Source organism: Coloeus monedula (assembly GCF_965178545.1).
Source record: "Coloeus monedula genome assembly, chromosome: Z".
Taxonomy (NCBI): Eukaryota; Metazoa; Chordata; class Aves; order Passeriformes; family Corvidae; genus Coloeus; species Coloeus monedula.
In genome coordinates, this window is record NC_138822.1 from 24253622 (window position 1) to 24269482 (window position 15861).

General features: G+C 36.5%; 1 protein-coding gene across 2 annotated transcripts in view; it reads right to left on the reverse strand.

The window, feature by feature from the left end:
• Nucleotides 1-15861, reverse strand: part of CHD1 (chromodomain helicase DNA binding protein 1) — a 55406-nt gene that overhangs the window by 23401 nt on the left and 16144 nt on the right. For both annotated transcript variants that reach the window (XM_082301398.1, XM_082301397.1), the window contains exons 3-14: nucleotides 12091-12295; nucleotides 11065-11169; nucleotides 9700-9767; nucleotides 8352-8501; nucleotides 7775-8049; nucleotides 5130-5355; nucleotides 4182-4282; nucleotides 3752-3930; nucleotides 2582-2709; nucleotides 1794-2010; nucleotides 1104-1193; nucleotides 95-285 (exon numbers count right to left, since the gene is read on the reverse strand). In XM_082301398.1, the coding sequence (XP_082157524.1) occupies nucleotides 95-285; nucleotides 1104-1193; nucleotides 1794-2010; nucleotides 2582-2709; nucleotides 3752-3930; nucleotides 4182-4282; nucleotides 5130-5355; nucleotides 7775-8049; nucleotides 8352-8501; nucleotides 9700-9767; nucleotides 11065-11169; nucleotides 12091-12295 (1935 nt within the window). The remainder of the gene's footprint in view (nucleotides 1-94; nucleotides 286-1103; nucleotides 1194-1793; nucleotides 2011-2581; nucleotides 2710-3751; nucleotides 3931-4181; nucleotides 4283-5129; nucleotides 5356-7774; nucleotides 8050-8351; nucleotides 8502-9699; nucleotides 9768-11064; nucleotides 11170-12090; nucleotides 12296-15861) is intronic.

Genomic DNA, 15861 nt, shown 5'->3' on the forward strand with positions numbered 1-15861 from the left:
TAAGCTATCTTTCAGTACAATTCCCTACTTCTACTGATTCTCACATCACTACACTACTTTGCTATAACAAACTTGACAAAAAACTCTTTCTTACTTTTCTGGCATGATGAAGTGCAATAAAGACCAAAGCTCTTTGAGGGAGTTTTGCAGAGGGGTTCCAGTAATAAGAAGACGATGGTTAGACTTGAAGTCTATTAGAGTTTTGTACAGAAGAGAGTCATCATTTTTTAAACGATGAGCTTCATCAACTCCTATGAACGCCCAATTCAGGCTACCAAGGAATGACTTAAAAGAAATGGAGAAGGGGGAAAACATTATTCAAATAAACACATTACATAATTTCCCACATTATACAATCAAGCTATAAACCCAATAATTTCTTGGTGTACTGTAATAAAATAACAGCTATATGTTTTTAGTACTAATTATGGCTTTTACATTTGCCAGGTTCAATGAAAATCTGTGTAGTCATCCCAAGAAAGCATAAATTAAATTTATTATTTAAAAAGATGCCCAGAAGTCTGACCCACATGAAGTAAACAAAGTCAAAATGTTCTGCTTCTTGAATATCTGTATCAATTTCCACATGCTGTTAGGATTAACAATAACTCTGTGTGCTATCACTACAGAGACTGCATTAATACATGTAAACATACTACTGTATGCACAGTATCACAGAAAAACTATAGGGATTTCCTAGTTTTGTATCATATCTGGGGCTAAGGATCGGGTTCTGTTTAAGTTCCGTGATGGTGGTCTGCAAAGAAGTAGAGCATGAAGTTGGGAGAAGATCGTTACAGTAATGAGAATTTCAAGCAAACTAAGAAGAAAAAAACTAAGAACAAAATTGTTACCCACCTCACAAAATGGGAAAAGGCTGAAAGCTTCACCACATATACATAAAATCCAGAAGTGCTTAAAGTAAGAAAAGCCCCCACAAGAAACAAAAACCAAAACACCAAACTATACACTGCTATACTTTCAAAAGCAAAAACTATCAGACTTGCCATAAATTTAATGGGCCATAAACCAAATACATGCAAGTCTAAAGAGAATTCTATATTGGGGAAATTATTTTTGTCTCCCCACAGAAGTGCAATTACCTTATCCTTTAACAAAATTTCATATGTTGTTAAGAGTATGTTAAATTTCAATCGTTTTGTCTGTGGATGCATCCATTCGTGAGTTCTTATCTACAAAAAGAAACAAGTAGACTGTGAGCTGCAGAAAAAAGGTCTTTCTGACTGGAATCAATTCAAGTACTGCAATAATGTAGATATTTAATAGCATAAAGTAATATGGTAACAAAACAGAGGGACAACACACACATATGTAACATTTTATACACATGTATATATGCACACATACCTTTACACACTATATATATATATACACATACATAACATACAAGAACTTTTTACTTTAATGGGTAAGATTACTAACATCAAGAAAACAAACCGACAACCTTTCAGGAAATAAACTAAGATCATGACTGGCTTTCTTACATACTTATTTTCACTATATCCACCTAAATAATCGCATGGCAGAAGATAATTGATTTTCAAATGCAAGACAACATTTTTAATTCTCTTCACTATTAAGCAGAAAGGCAATCTCTCACACACATTCACATGACATCAAAATCTAAGCTTTCAATTCACATTTTAAGGACATAGGTCTTCAACAAATATTTGCTCAGTCCCAACCAAAATATTTGAGATATGCCGATGATAAGAATATGAAGTGAGTCTTGTTTATGTACAAGACTTCCAATGACAAGGAGAAATACTCACCATATTTCTGCTAGTTATGTCTCCTAAGTAAACTACAGCATTCATCTGAGGAGCCCAGGTTTGAATCTCCCTTTGCCAAGATGTCAATGTAGAAAGTGGCACAACCAACAAGAAAGGCCCATATAACTGATGCTCGTGAAACAGATAGTTCAGAAAAGAAATAGTTTGTATTGTTTTACCCAGACCCATTTCATCTGCGAGAATACAGCTATTGCCCCTAAAAAAAAAAAAAAAGAAACAAAACTATTTAGGGGAGGTGTGGAGATGGGGAAAGTAGTTTGGATAAGAAGAAATTATTATCTTTTGACCACAAAACCCACTCATAAAAGTTTTCAAGATTTTGCTACTACATATTTTGAATAAATTTATTTACATGGTTTTTCCATAAAAAAGATTTCCCACCCGTACTATCCCCTTAAATTAACAAAAAGGTTGCAAGTAGACCTCCTGAGTCTAATTTTAAAAATTTAATACTAATGTTGACATTCCAGAAATGTTTGGGTTTTCTGGTTTTACTGTTTTAGGTTTGTTGGCTGTTTTAAAAATACAACTTATTCCAATGAAACTAAAAGCAAAGTAATGACACAGCTGTTTTTTGTTGAGAATGGCCATGTAATGATAATTTTGGTACCACTTACAGCAAAACCAGTCCCTTCAGACCTCTACTTTGAGTTTACAGTATGAAAGTCTCCAAAAATAAAAAACCAAACCACCAAACAGAAGAAAGCATTTCAGTACTTTACAAATGCTTGCAATTTACAAACAAACAAATTTGAGACTACACTTACTTGCACCATGAGTGAGCAAGCCAGTTCAACCCATTTAACTGATAATCTCTTAATTCTAGAGTTTCGTGTCCTCCAATGTAAAGTGGTTGCTTCTTTAGTGCAACAAACCGTGGCCTTTGTTTTAGAACCTGTGAAAAGGAAACTGATCATCAGTCAATGATCGAAGTGTAACTGACTGAAGTTGCCAAAAAATCTTCCCATAGAAAAAGTAACAGGAGGTATTTACTAGGTCATCAACTCTAGTTTTTATCCATCAATGTAATCTAGGCCATACAAAAACACCAAGTAATTTGCAAGTTGAAACCAGTTTGATTTCTAATCTAAATGTCCCAACATGAGTGATATTAACTCACTCAAAGTTTTCTTTTAATATAAACTACATTAGTAAACAAACCCATTTCTGAATGCTAGTAAAAATGCAGGGGACTGGCATCTACAAAAACCTACTGTCAGTAGTGCTATTGTCCATACATCCTACTATGTATCATTATTGCTGTTCTGAAAAAGCTTCCAAAAAATACATAGCATGTATTTGATATCTGGATTTAAAAAAAAAAAAAAAAAAATTCACATTTTTACTATTGCAACTGACGTGGTGGCATGAACTTGGCCACCAGCCAAGCTGCCACCCAACAGCTTACTCACTTCCCACCCCAGAGGGACAAGAGAGAGAAATGAAAAGGCAAGAGTGAGAAAAAATTGTGGGTCAAAATAACGAGTCTACTGCGTGAAGGAAAAACACCCACCCAATCAAAACAAAAAAACACATAGGAAAAAAACCTCACAAGTGACAGAATGTGAGTCACACATTAATTCACCAGTAGACTGATGACCAGCAAATCTCCATGCAACAAGCAGCCCCTGCTCAGCCCATGCAGTTTATTGTTGAGTAAAACATTAAATGGCACCAAGCACCTCTTTGGCCAGTTGGGGTCAGCTGTTAACTGGTGTGTTCCCTCCCATCCCCATGGTGGGGATGACACAAAAGGACACAGAGAAGGCCTTGACATTGTGCAAGTGCTGTTCAGCAACAGCCAGTATGTGTTACCAAAACCATTTAGGTCACAAATCTAAACCACAGACTGTAGAGGCTATTACGAAGAAAATTAACCCTATCCCAGTCAGATCCAGTACAACTGATTATAAATCCATTGCAAATTACATACTCACCTTGCAATCTTTAAAGGGAGTGGTCTTGGACTGATTTCTGCTGAAGTACTCATCAATGCGTGCCTGAAACTTTTTGGCAATGAGAGCTCCATCTTCCCAGCTACATTCAGAGTAAGGCAGGCCCTGCCACTTACAATAGTAGTCCGGATAACCAGCAGCTGATTTCTGATTTGAATGAGCTGTAAAAATGCACCAGAGGTCTGATCAGCATTTTACTTCTGTACCGTATGAAACATTCATTTGAGGTAATAATACAACAAAAGCTAGAACCATACAGCCAGTCTGACAGCTCTTCTGTTTACCTGAAGATTTGTTTTGGATTAAAAAGTTTGTGACGTCAACATTTTACATTTCTTAACTACAAATACAAGAGCATTGAGAACATACAGAATTCCTGACATAGATTTCTGTCCCCAAGTTTGTAACATACCTATTATTCTTTCCACTATCTGATATTGTTTATGTAGATCATCTGTAAGCTCCTGCTGGCAGTTGTAATATTCCACATCTTCTGGAGAAGCGTTTTTCAGCCTGGAGTGGGAATTAATTTACAACACTTATTACACCATATAGTTCTAAAACTAAGAAAATTCAGCAACTCTATAGCTCTGAATGTAATCATCCCAGGAATCTTGCCAGGAAAGCTTTTTTGAAGGAACAACCTAAACAATCTTACTACAAAGTGGCTGGCCTAAGTACCTCACCATTAATGACTGAGAATACTTATTGCAGAAAGTAAGTATTCTGCATTAGTTGCTTGACTAGTACAACTGGTAGCTGTAGTAGCTGTGTCTCTGGATAAGCAGTACACTTTACAGTTTATTTTCATGGAATAGTATTCAGGGTGGTCCACTCTGTAACAGTCCATCTTATGATTAGTTGCTAAAAATCCCACCAGCATTCATTGATTATATTAAACATACTAATAAAACTGGATACCAAAAAGGCGACTTTAAAATACATGTATTTCTTCATGTTTTTATTCCCAGGCTTTGACCTCAGGTTTCAGCCAAGAAAACTGAATTCTTCAAAATAACCTGAAATGGTTAATGCACCAAGAAAACACTGATCCTTGTAACAATTCCTGAAGAACTCCAATCGAAGTATAACAGAAAAATTACTGAAAGGTACAATTTATTATTCATTTTTAAACACTACCCATCTTGTTAAAACTCCATTTATAACACACATGCACACATCAGATTCAGAGGATTACGTTACAAGAACATGTTAAAGGGACTTCGGCTTTCAAAGTTTTTGTCTTCCCATTGCACAGACACTCAAAGTTATGTCCTCAAAACCAGGTAACAAGTCTCAGAAACACAACAGAACACCTAGAGTGTTTCAAAATAAGTATCATAAAAATAAAAAAATTCACCATCGTTTTGTTTCCTGATCCTTTTTCTTGTAATTGTCCAGTTTCTTCATTCCTTTAACATTTTGTTGCTTCAGTGTTTCCTCAGTTTCCCAAGTGTTATGGATGTGCGACCAACCTTTCCATTTAATAAGATATTGTATTTCTCCCGGCTCCTTTGATTTTTCAAACCCAACATTTGGGTCACCATCTGCCTCAACTGCATAGATTGTGGTTGCAGCACCTGTGGCTGAGAAAGAAACCACACCATATGACTTGAGTAAGTGTGCATTGTCAGAAGTTAACCAGTTAGAAATGTAGTAGAAAAGGTAATTGGTGGTAATTTTAGATGAGCATATACTTGACTAGTGTCTACTGCACTCAAGTCATTACTATCATTTGAAAAATTATGATGTAGATATGTTAACACATGCACAAGTTGTCAAGAGAATAAACAAAGCAACCAAAACTTCTACATCTAACCTGCAATATCTTATCCTTCCTCATAAGAACTTTATTATTTTTATATTATTACTAGTATTCCTGGTTTTTAAAGAAGTCACTAGGGAATGCTCCACTGCTTGTCATCTTCTGTTACACTATTCTTATCTCTGAGCATATAAAATTATGCCATCTGATGTTATGTCTGGTCAGCCTCAAGACATGAAAAAACCTACTAACAGAGATACTATAAACCTCCTTCTTCCTAAACAAGTTTGTTACTTTTCCTGCCTCTGTTATCTTATCAGGTAAAAATTATTAAATACAGATTAAGTACAGACTGTATTGTAGCTGCAGCACACTAGCAGCAGGAAATAGGCTCACTTTGGTGAGAACAGGTTACAGAACCACAGAATATTCAGAGCTGGGAGGGACCCACAAGCATCACGGTGTCCAACTCTTAAACCCCTATGGGGATCAAACCAATAACCCTGGCATTATTAGCACCCAGCTCTAACCAAGTGAGCTAATCTCAGTGGTGTTGATAAGAAAATGAGCCCACCAAGCTGCTGGAGCGGACAAAGTCACAGAGAGGCAACATCAAAAAGCATCACAAGCAGCAACATCATCTGGGCAGGAAGAATGAAAGAAGCTTAGTTCCTAAGGCTTTCACCAACAGCAGTAACACCACACATTGGAGCAGGATATGGGATAGCATGGGAAAGGGAATTTGAGAGAAAGAAGAGTACAAGTTCCGAGAGGGGTCCATAACTTCAGACGCTTGGTGTAACTAGTAGAGAAAGACAGCCCTGAAGTGCAAAGGGCTCAGCGTTTGGGTGGGGTTTTTTCATGTGTTTGTTTTTATAATTAAGAGTCAAAGTATGGGAGAACTGGTTACTTGGGACAAGGAGAAGGCTGAGGTACTCAACCGTTTTGCCTCAGTCTTCACAATCAAGTGACCCAGCCACACCAGAGGAAGCAAACCAGGGAGGGAATGAGAGAAGGAAGAATCATCCACTCTAGGAAAAGATCAGGTTTGAGACCAATTAAGGCAACTGAAGGTGCACAAATCCAGGGAACCAGATCAGATACATCCACAGGACCTGAAGGAACTGGCAGAGGAAATAGCTAAGCATTAAGTAACTACCATAATTTTTGAGGTCATGGTGGTCCGGGGAAGTTCGCACTAACTGGAAAAGGAGAAACATAAACCTCATTTTTGAAAAGGCTGGGGCCCCTACCATAAAAAGGATGTGGGCTTGCTGGAGCACATCCAGAGGAGGCCATCAAGATGGTAAGAGGGCTGGAACACCTATGCTATGAAAACAGGCTGAGAGTTCGGGCTGTTATGCCAGGAGAAAAGAAGACTCTGGGGAGATCTTATAGCACCTTCTAGTACCTAAAGAAGGCTATAAGAAGGCTGGAGAGGGACTTCAGACAAGGGCATATAATAGTAGGACAAGGGGTATTCGCTTTAAAATGAAGCAGAGTAGGTTTAGATTAGGTATTAGGAAGAATTCTTTGCTATGATGGGTGTGAGGCACCGTAACTGGTTGCCCAGTTACATACAGAGAAGCTGTTGATACGCCATGCCTGGAAGTGTTCAAGGCCATATTGAATGGGTCTTCAACCAAACTGATGTAGTGGAGTGTGTACCTGCCAGTGGCAGGCAAGTTGGAATTAGGTGATCTTTAAGGTACCTTCCAACCAAAACCATTCTATGAGTCTATGATCTTAACTTGCAGACTCAAATACAAAGCAGAACTGCTAAATACCATCGCAATTTTAGGTGCATTTTTTGTAGCCATTCCACATATTGTTCTGTATTTGTACTGAAGTAACTGAAATCATGGTTTCAGTGGTCCAGCCTTGCCAACACCATCTTTCAATGTTCAGACCACTAGTCTAGTCTACTTTCTCTGCTTCACTGCATATAATTTATACTGATCAAGTATCACTGAACTGTCCAAACAGTGTCATAACAATATGGTGCGCATTTATGCAATACAGAGCTATCTTCCACCTGATATTTATCTTCTACTTATGTATGCAATTTTTCTGTATTTTACTCTGCAATACTTAGATGGGAATAGGAATGAATGAGAGGTGAAACAGTATGACTTCTTTGTAACTTTAAAACTAGTGCTCTTCAACCTATAGCTGGGAATATGCATTGAAGTTGCACCATGAACTTAAAAAGAATCTTAAAAAACACTTTAAAAAAATACCTCCTTTACGGCCAACTCGACTATCCATAAATTTTTCTATAGTTTCAAATTCATCTTCTTCAGGTTGTGGAACATCTTCTCCACAAACTTCTAGCAAATCATCAGAATCTGTCTTGGTTTCTTCAGCTTCTTTGTAACTAATATTGACTGTTGCCTGGCGACGAGATCCCCTCTTATCATAATCATCATCATCCTCCTCCTCCTCATCATCCTCTGATGAATCAAGTTGCCTCTTTTTTGGTCCTGCACTCTTTTTCCCACTTTTTGGCTTAATTCTTGAAGGCAATAAGATATGAGACAACAATGATGTTTCAACAAGGACAACAATAAAAATCTTCTGCATTGCTTTCTGAATACATGTATTTAATGAATGTTCAATTGCTCTGCTTTCATTTAAAGCAGACAGGAAAACGTATTCACTAGAAAGCATTAATATATTATCATGTATATTTAAAAATAAAAGTACTTTTTTTTTTCTCAAAAAGTATTATTGTTTTCAGTCACATGTATAGTAGTAGTAAATACTCAATTGCTTTTTAGAGATAGTACCAGAGCATTCAAATGCCCAGCTTCTTACCTGCTTGGAGGCTTCCGGCTTTTGGCCTTGTTTTTTGGCTCATAGTCAGATTCACTCTCTTCACAGCTGCTTTTCTCCCGTTCTTCCTCTGATTCAGAATCAGAACCAGTTCCCGATACTGACCCTGATCCCGACATTTGCCAGTCCTCACTGTACATATTGAAAGACAAAACAGTAATTTCATGCTGTTGCATTTTTAAGAACAGTTATTCATCCATGGGGGATCTTCTGTAATTTCAAGACTCTTCACAGAAATAAAATCTTGTAACAGTTATTTCAGTCGATGAGACAGGAAACTGTCATCAGTGAATACTAGGTAAGTAAAAACATGCCCAATTGCATCAAAGGGATTTGGACTATGTTTCTGTTCTCAAGAGGTAGATTTAAAATCTAGAATAAAAACAAAAATCTAGATTTCTATATAAATTTCAGCTTGAAGAAATGAGTTAACATGACATTAAGAAAACAAAGCACTTAGCAAGTCTACCCGGAAAGACACATATTCATCAGAACTTAGGCATGTTCAAATCATGAAGTCCTATCATGCTGTATTCTGGAGAGCCTTGTATTGTCTAATGCCTACAGTCTCTGTGGCCCATGTGAAGAATCAGCAACTTTACATGAGAATTGAAAAATACTAGAGGCAGATTTGAGAAACACAGAAAAACATGAATTTCAGCAACTGGTGAGTGGCACTGGCTCCCAAAAGCTCCCACTAAACTCACATCAGCCAGGCAAGGTACTATGAGTACTTGTGACTGAGTAGCAGGATCTCCTTGTTTCTGCTTAACTGGTATTTTTTACTTCATGACAGGAAAGACTATGTACAGTACCTTGATTCAAACTCTGACTTTATACAGGAAAATTCAATCTTAATAGCTTAATTAATATCAATATCAAAACTATACTAACTTTTAAGCATGCCCAAGGAAAGGAAAAAAGAAAACAAAAGCAACCCCACAAAAATCCAAATGAAAAGCCATGTGCATTAACTAAGGGATTCAACTTCAATTTGCTGTGAGACAACCTACTTAAGTCGTTTTCCCATCTCCACAAGAATTTTTAGGGAGGGCTTCCAGCTCAAAAGTAAACTGCAACAAAGTATTTTAGAAATAAAAGCAGTGATGAATGTTTTCAAACAACATTGCAGACTTGTTTGCTGAGAAACTAGTACGATGGAGATGTTCATTTGGGAGTTTATTTTAAAAATTACAAAACTGGAAATGAAAGATCAAGACAAATTAAAAAGATAACTTAAGCATTTCAAGAGTGAGGAAATCAAGCATAAGTTATGAGCATCTGTCTCTATGATAAAAAATGTGTACCATTACTTAGGAAAATATCTTACTCTTTATGCTTTTTCTTCTTGGTTTCACTGGATGAGTCATCTGCTGAATCTTCACTACTTGAGGAGTCCTGCAGGTGAAGGAAATAAACCAAACCCAATTCATTACTACAAAAAGAATTAAGTACTTCAAGCAAGTAGATTTTGAAAAGATACATCAGCTTCTACTTTCAAATTGGAGGCATATTATTCATGTTTCACCTTCTTCATGCCTCACAGTTTAGCTGTTAGAAGACTGCTACTGTTTTTCTCTTTATCCATCTATGAATACATTGTGCCAATACCACCCTGGAGAACACCACATAAAATCCCCATCTAAAAAAATTATAATTGTGCCTACATAAAAAGTCATGGTGTAAGCTGCTCCACATTAATCGAGATGATGGCTCTGTAAAAATCCTAATGAAATCTCCTACCCTCAAGAGCTTTTTCACCTTCTATATTTGTTCACATCAAAATAACAGTTTAAGAAAATTCTGAGAATAGCATGTTCCCTCTTTATTTATAATAGCAGAAAAAACAAGAACCCTCTTAATGTTAAGATTTTCTTAAGGCCAATCTCATTGTCTTAAACTTAGATTTAGAATAACTTTTATCCTAAGAAGTATCTTTCTGGAAGAGAGTGCTTAACAGCTGTAAATTACTGTTTTAATGATAGGTGATTAAGTTTTCTGTTTAAAAGATGAGCTGCTGAATCAGACAAAAACAGAAATCCAACCAAATGAGTGTGACTACATGGCAAAGTCTTTGTAATACAAGACAAAAAGACTGCTTTACATATGAATTCCATTCCAGAGTTCCGACTAGTGTTCTTAGAAGATGTTCCTACTGCAAAAAGTCAGCATTTCTGTAGCCTATGATTTTGGTTTTGAAATAGCTGGAATACAAGCCTCATTCTTAAAATACAATTCTTTTGTAGTAACTATTTTAAGACTTGTAAAAATTAGTTTTCTACTTCATATGGAATTTCTGAAAACCACAGCAGACACCTTATACAAAAACATACTGAAAAAAAAATTTTAGCATTTTTATCTCTCTTTACAAAACTCAAGAAGTCAAAAATACAATGTACATCAGTACCGTGTGGCCTGAAAATTTTGTCCAGACAACATAGAATAGCTACCTAAAACCAGCACAGAATCAAGACCGCTATAATTTTGGGACAACTCACTTGAAAACAAATAACCAGAGATAGCTTTATGTTTGCTTACAGAAATGTCAGTTATTTGAATGTTAATTTTATAGACTAACCTCAGACTTCTATGCACACTAAGAAAATACAAATTTGCTCTATGTAATTTTATTTTAACGGGTAAAAGAATGAGACAGGCATGTGTACATTTTAAAAATCTAAGTTACATTAATCACCTCTTCTGAAACACTGTCTGATGAGGCTGCCTTTTGTTGTTGTTGCTGCTTCTTGAGCACTGCTGATCTTTGCACAGCAAGTATACTGGGACTAGACTTCCAAAACTAAACAGGAATAGAGATGCAAGAGCCAGTTAAACATACTGAAAGTCTCCAGTTTACCATATATTTACTTTTCCTAAGTAGCATCTTAATTTTATCAATTAAAAATTTCACTACAAAATACTGCATTAAGTAACAATATCAGTCAGCTTTTTAAAATAGTAAGATTTCTACAAAACAGAATGTTATATGCTAATCACCAGGGTAACTACTGCAACATGTCTAACCCTGTTGTGTAGGTAATTGTTAAGGCAAAGCTTTATAAAGTACATTTTAAAATTCACACAGATAAATTCTTTCAGATTGCTTGACTGCTATGATTTTGTTTCATACAGTAATACCTCAGTACATGAGAAAAAAATCTAATAGAGACTCCTTAACAGTCTTCAGTTCTTGATGTAACTGATCTATAACTATCTTCATAAATATGATATACCACTCTATAAACATGGGAGAGTGCCAGTAGTTCTGCCTCACTGAACTGAAGACATTTCTCAACATCACTTTTCCCTGCACTTAGCTGACTTATTGATAAAGAAACTGTATGTAAGCTTGAAATTTTTATACAATTATTTATTAATACAATGAAACCAAGCATTAGAGAAACAATGTAAAAACAGAATTCAGAAATAACATTTATGTGTGTCTCTGTCTTCTACAAGTTCCAGTAAATTAGTGCATGCTTCTGTATGATGAAATTTAAGTAGGCTTTTAACTCAAAACACTTACAAATCTAACTTGCCCAAAGTTTAAGGGAACAAAACACATGCTTTCACTAACCCAATCAAATTAAAATCTAATTAAGAACACTTCATTGCCTCCTTTTATTTTTTAAATGAACACTGCTCTTGAAAATTTCAAAAGATTTTTCTAGTATTTCCCTGCCACCCCCCACCAAAGGGTTCATTTATGTGTCTTGTTTACCTCAGATCCATCAACTTTTGGTGGTTTAGACTGAATTTGTTTCTTCTCTCTAGATGTGTCAGACTCTGATTCTGACTGAGTGCCTGACTCTGAACCAGAGTCAGAGTCACTGCTGCCTGACTGGCTGCTGCTTCCATCACTACTGCTTCCGGAGCTTGAACCAGATCCAGAAACTGATGCTGACCCAGAATCATCATCTGATCGGCTGCAATGACAAGTTAGTAGGATATTACACAACTGCCAAGGTAACAGGATTAAAAGAAAAAAAAGTCACCTTAACTTTACCTATAACTCAACAGTTAAAGTGAGACCAGACAAATGGGTAGTACACAAATGGAGCCAGTTGACTAAATAAGTTGAGTTGAATAAAGCTAAAAATAAACAGGGAATAAAATTCAAAGTGTAATTAGATAGTCTATGTGAAGCCAAAATAAAGATAAAGCAACCATTCCAATTAATACAGCAGAGTCACGCAGGGGAAATAAAAGTGGTGGAAATGCTTTGTACCCACAGAAAACTGTTGAGTTTCACCCCCTCAAAATTCCTGCTTAGCTCCATCAAATGCCATATTAACTAATGGTTTAGTCTACCTCACACAGACCTATCCAATATTGTTTTCAATCTTCATACATCAGTGGTACTCCCTAAAAAACAAAACAAAAAGCTACATAGACTGTGCTTTTCTGTTAAAAGAGCAGCACAAAATTTTCCCAGGCAGACAACTCTGAATTTGTCAGAGGTGGTATGACTTGTGCCAAAGCACTTTCCTTGGCATACACTTAAGCCGTGAAATTATTTCATCTGTATCTTCATTTTACACCAGATTTAACATAATTAGAACACACATTAAAGATAAATACTTATTTTATGACCATTCAAAAACTTTACAGCATTTGTTTCTCTAAAACAACTTCACGAAGCAGATGAGTTTGAAACTTTAGTAAAATTCCTCATTAGATTAATACTATATTTCAAAGGTATCATGAGAAAGAAACACCACATAGCAAAATAATTTCAAATTATGTACACATTGACTGAAACACTTAAAAACCAGAGTAAACATGAAGCCAGAATTGCAAATGTTAAAGCCAAAATTCTATCAAAGCCCAGCTGATCCCTGCCAGCACAATTCATCTGGCTGACAGTTAGCTGGAGGTGAGGTGGGGGAGAGGGAATATTGATCATCTGCCCCAGAATATACTTAACTGACAATATTGTAAAACTGCAAAACAAAGCAAAATCACTCCTCTGCTTTTGCTGCCACCAACAAAACTGTGCCAGTGAAGAAGAAATGAAGCTATTCATAAACAGATCCCTGCAGAGGGTACCTCTATCAGCCATCTGCAACCAGCAATCGTGAAATAGAGGGGCAAAGCGACCACAGTGAAGCTTCCTTGCTCTGAAGAGCAAGATGTGGAGAAACTTGTTGCTGCTGTGTTCCCTGTACTTGCCGAGAGGAAAGCTGGGAAACTACAAGGCTGCTCTGAAATTTCCAATTTCTTTCTTTCATCAAAGTCTTACTGCAGGCATGATACTATAACACTAACCTCACTTGCCCATAAAGCAGGTTACAGAACATGACACTACAATGTATGACCAGCAGAAATTAATGGCACTCCATGATCGTCTTCTGAAGAGATTTTCATTGTAATAGAGTTTTTGTACACAAACATTGCCTTACCTTAAATATTGGGTAGATCATACCTTTACAAAACAACCACATTTCTCAGCAAAGCAAAGTGCCATAAGTACATGTCAGGGGGACTACAGACAGCAGCACTAACTATAAGGAAGATATACAGAAGAAAACTCAGCATGGAGAGACATAAGTAAATACCAGCCAAAGTTCCAGTCATAAAAAGTTACCAAAAAAATGTAAATCCTACAGAACCTTGAAGGAGGGGAAAGGAATCCAGTACCTTCATGCAGGACAAGGCTTGCTCAAAGAGGACAATAATGACATGGATTATCAAATCAAAAATTTATGCAAAACACTAAGCCATATGGATGGCAATTAATTAATTAGCTTTCCATACAGCAGTAAAATAGTTCACACTATTTTAGACACTAATACATTAATACAGTGCTAACCATAGGTTCAATTGCATACAGAGACAGAGGCAACCAGAGCAAAGTGCCTGTTTTCTAAGGTAGCATGGGGAAACTAACACTGGAATAAGACATCTTGGTCAACTTGCTAACATAATGAGAAACATCTAAACAAGCTACAGAAGAGAATGCTGGAGAGATAACAGAAAAGATGAAAAAAAATTTAGTTTACTTAGATAATTAAGCAAGAATTACACTGATTAGACAGAATCATAGAATTACCAAAGTTGGAAGAGACCTTCAAGACCATCCAGTCTAACCATGAACTCAGCACTATCACTGTAACCCCTAAACCACAGCACCCAGCACCAGATCCAAGTGCCTCTTCGACATCTCCAGGGATAAACAATTGATGGGAAATTTTATGTTGTTTGATGTTCTTCACAAGAATTGAGTGTAAGTTCAAAACCAAAGGGACTGAAATAGGGAAAATATAAGTCTAGTGGATAATGCTATTTGCTGTAGAGTTGGATGCAAGAAAACCAGCCAGTGCCAAATCTTATTATTTACTAAGAGATCAGCTAACTATCATCTAAGGTCTCTGTTAAACAATACCAACATGTCAACATGTGGATATTGATGTGGATCATACAGTATTCAAAAAAACCATACAGGCTCCTTATCTTGACAGCTAGCTCTCATCAAAGCTCTGACTCTCGTAATGAATTCTCAATAGGCTTGTGAGAAGGACCAGCAAAGTAAGAGCTATTCCATAACCCTTGTTTCTGAAAATAAATTGGCCTGATTTGGATGGAGAAGAGCAGCCTAATACAACTCAACTGCATCACAACTCACAGCAACACCTGACAAAGAGTAAAACTCTTAATTCAACCACATTACAAATAAATGCAAGACTACAAAACAAACCTACACACAGAAGTAAAAGGGATGGGGAGAGAAATTAATGAAATTACAAGAAGAAAAAACAAAGAATAAAGTTAACCACAACTGATTTAGAGCAGCCCTAATGACACCATCTATGAAGGACAATGTAGGATCCCTACCAGACTAACATATGGTATACAGAACAGAAAAAAATAGTTACATGAAATTCAAAGACTATAGCATCAATAATATCTTACTAAGCTTTCTTATCCCAGAGTGTTGAATCAGAACAAGGAAAGGGGAAAAGACTAAATGAGTAGCAGCAACCAATGTTACAACCAGGGAAACAGCAAGGACTTGCTGAAACATGTATCGAACCGTAGTAATCTATGTTAGTATACATATATGCATAAAAAGTTTGAAATTAACACATAGGAAGCACTACAGGAGTTCAAACACACAAGGCTAGTCTATGTTGGGAAGAGCTTACTTCAACTATAATCATCCAAATTAATACAGTTGTGTGAAACTTGTGTGAACTGTAAGTTCTGCCTGTGCACCACATACTCCCAGATGTCTTCATGGAACTACAGTGCATATTAAAAAGATTAGGTAAGACTAACAAATAGGTCTTCATTTCTACTGAACAGCAAAAATCTTCACCGTTTACTTGCTACAGGACAGCCTCTAAGGGTTACCAAAGCAATGCTTCTTTCATCATGTACTTTCATACACTGTTTCAACTTGAAACAAACTCTACAAATACAACACTGTGAGTCAGAAACTTAAAGCTCTTGTTTGCAAAGGAGGTAGAAAGCGGAGTTATAAATAAGCTCT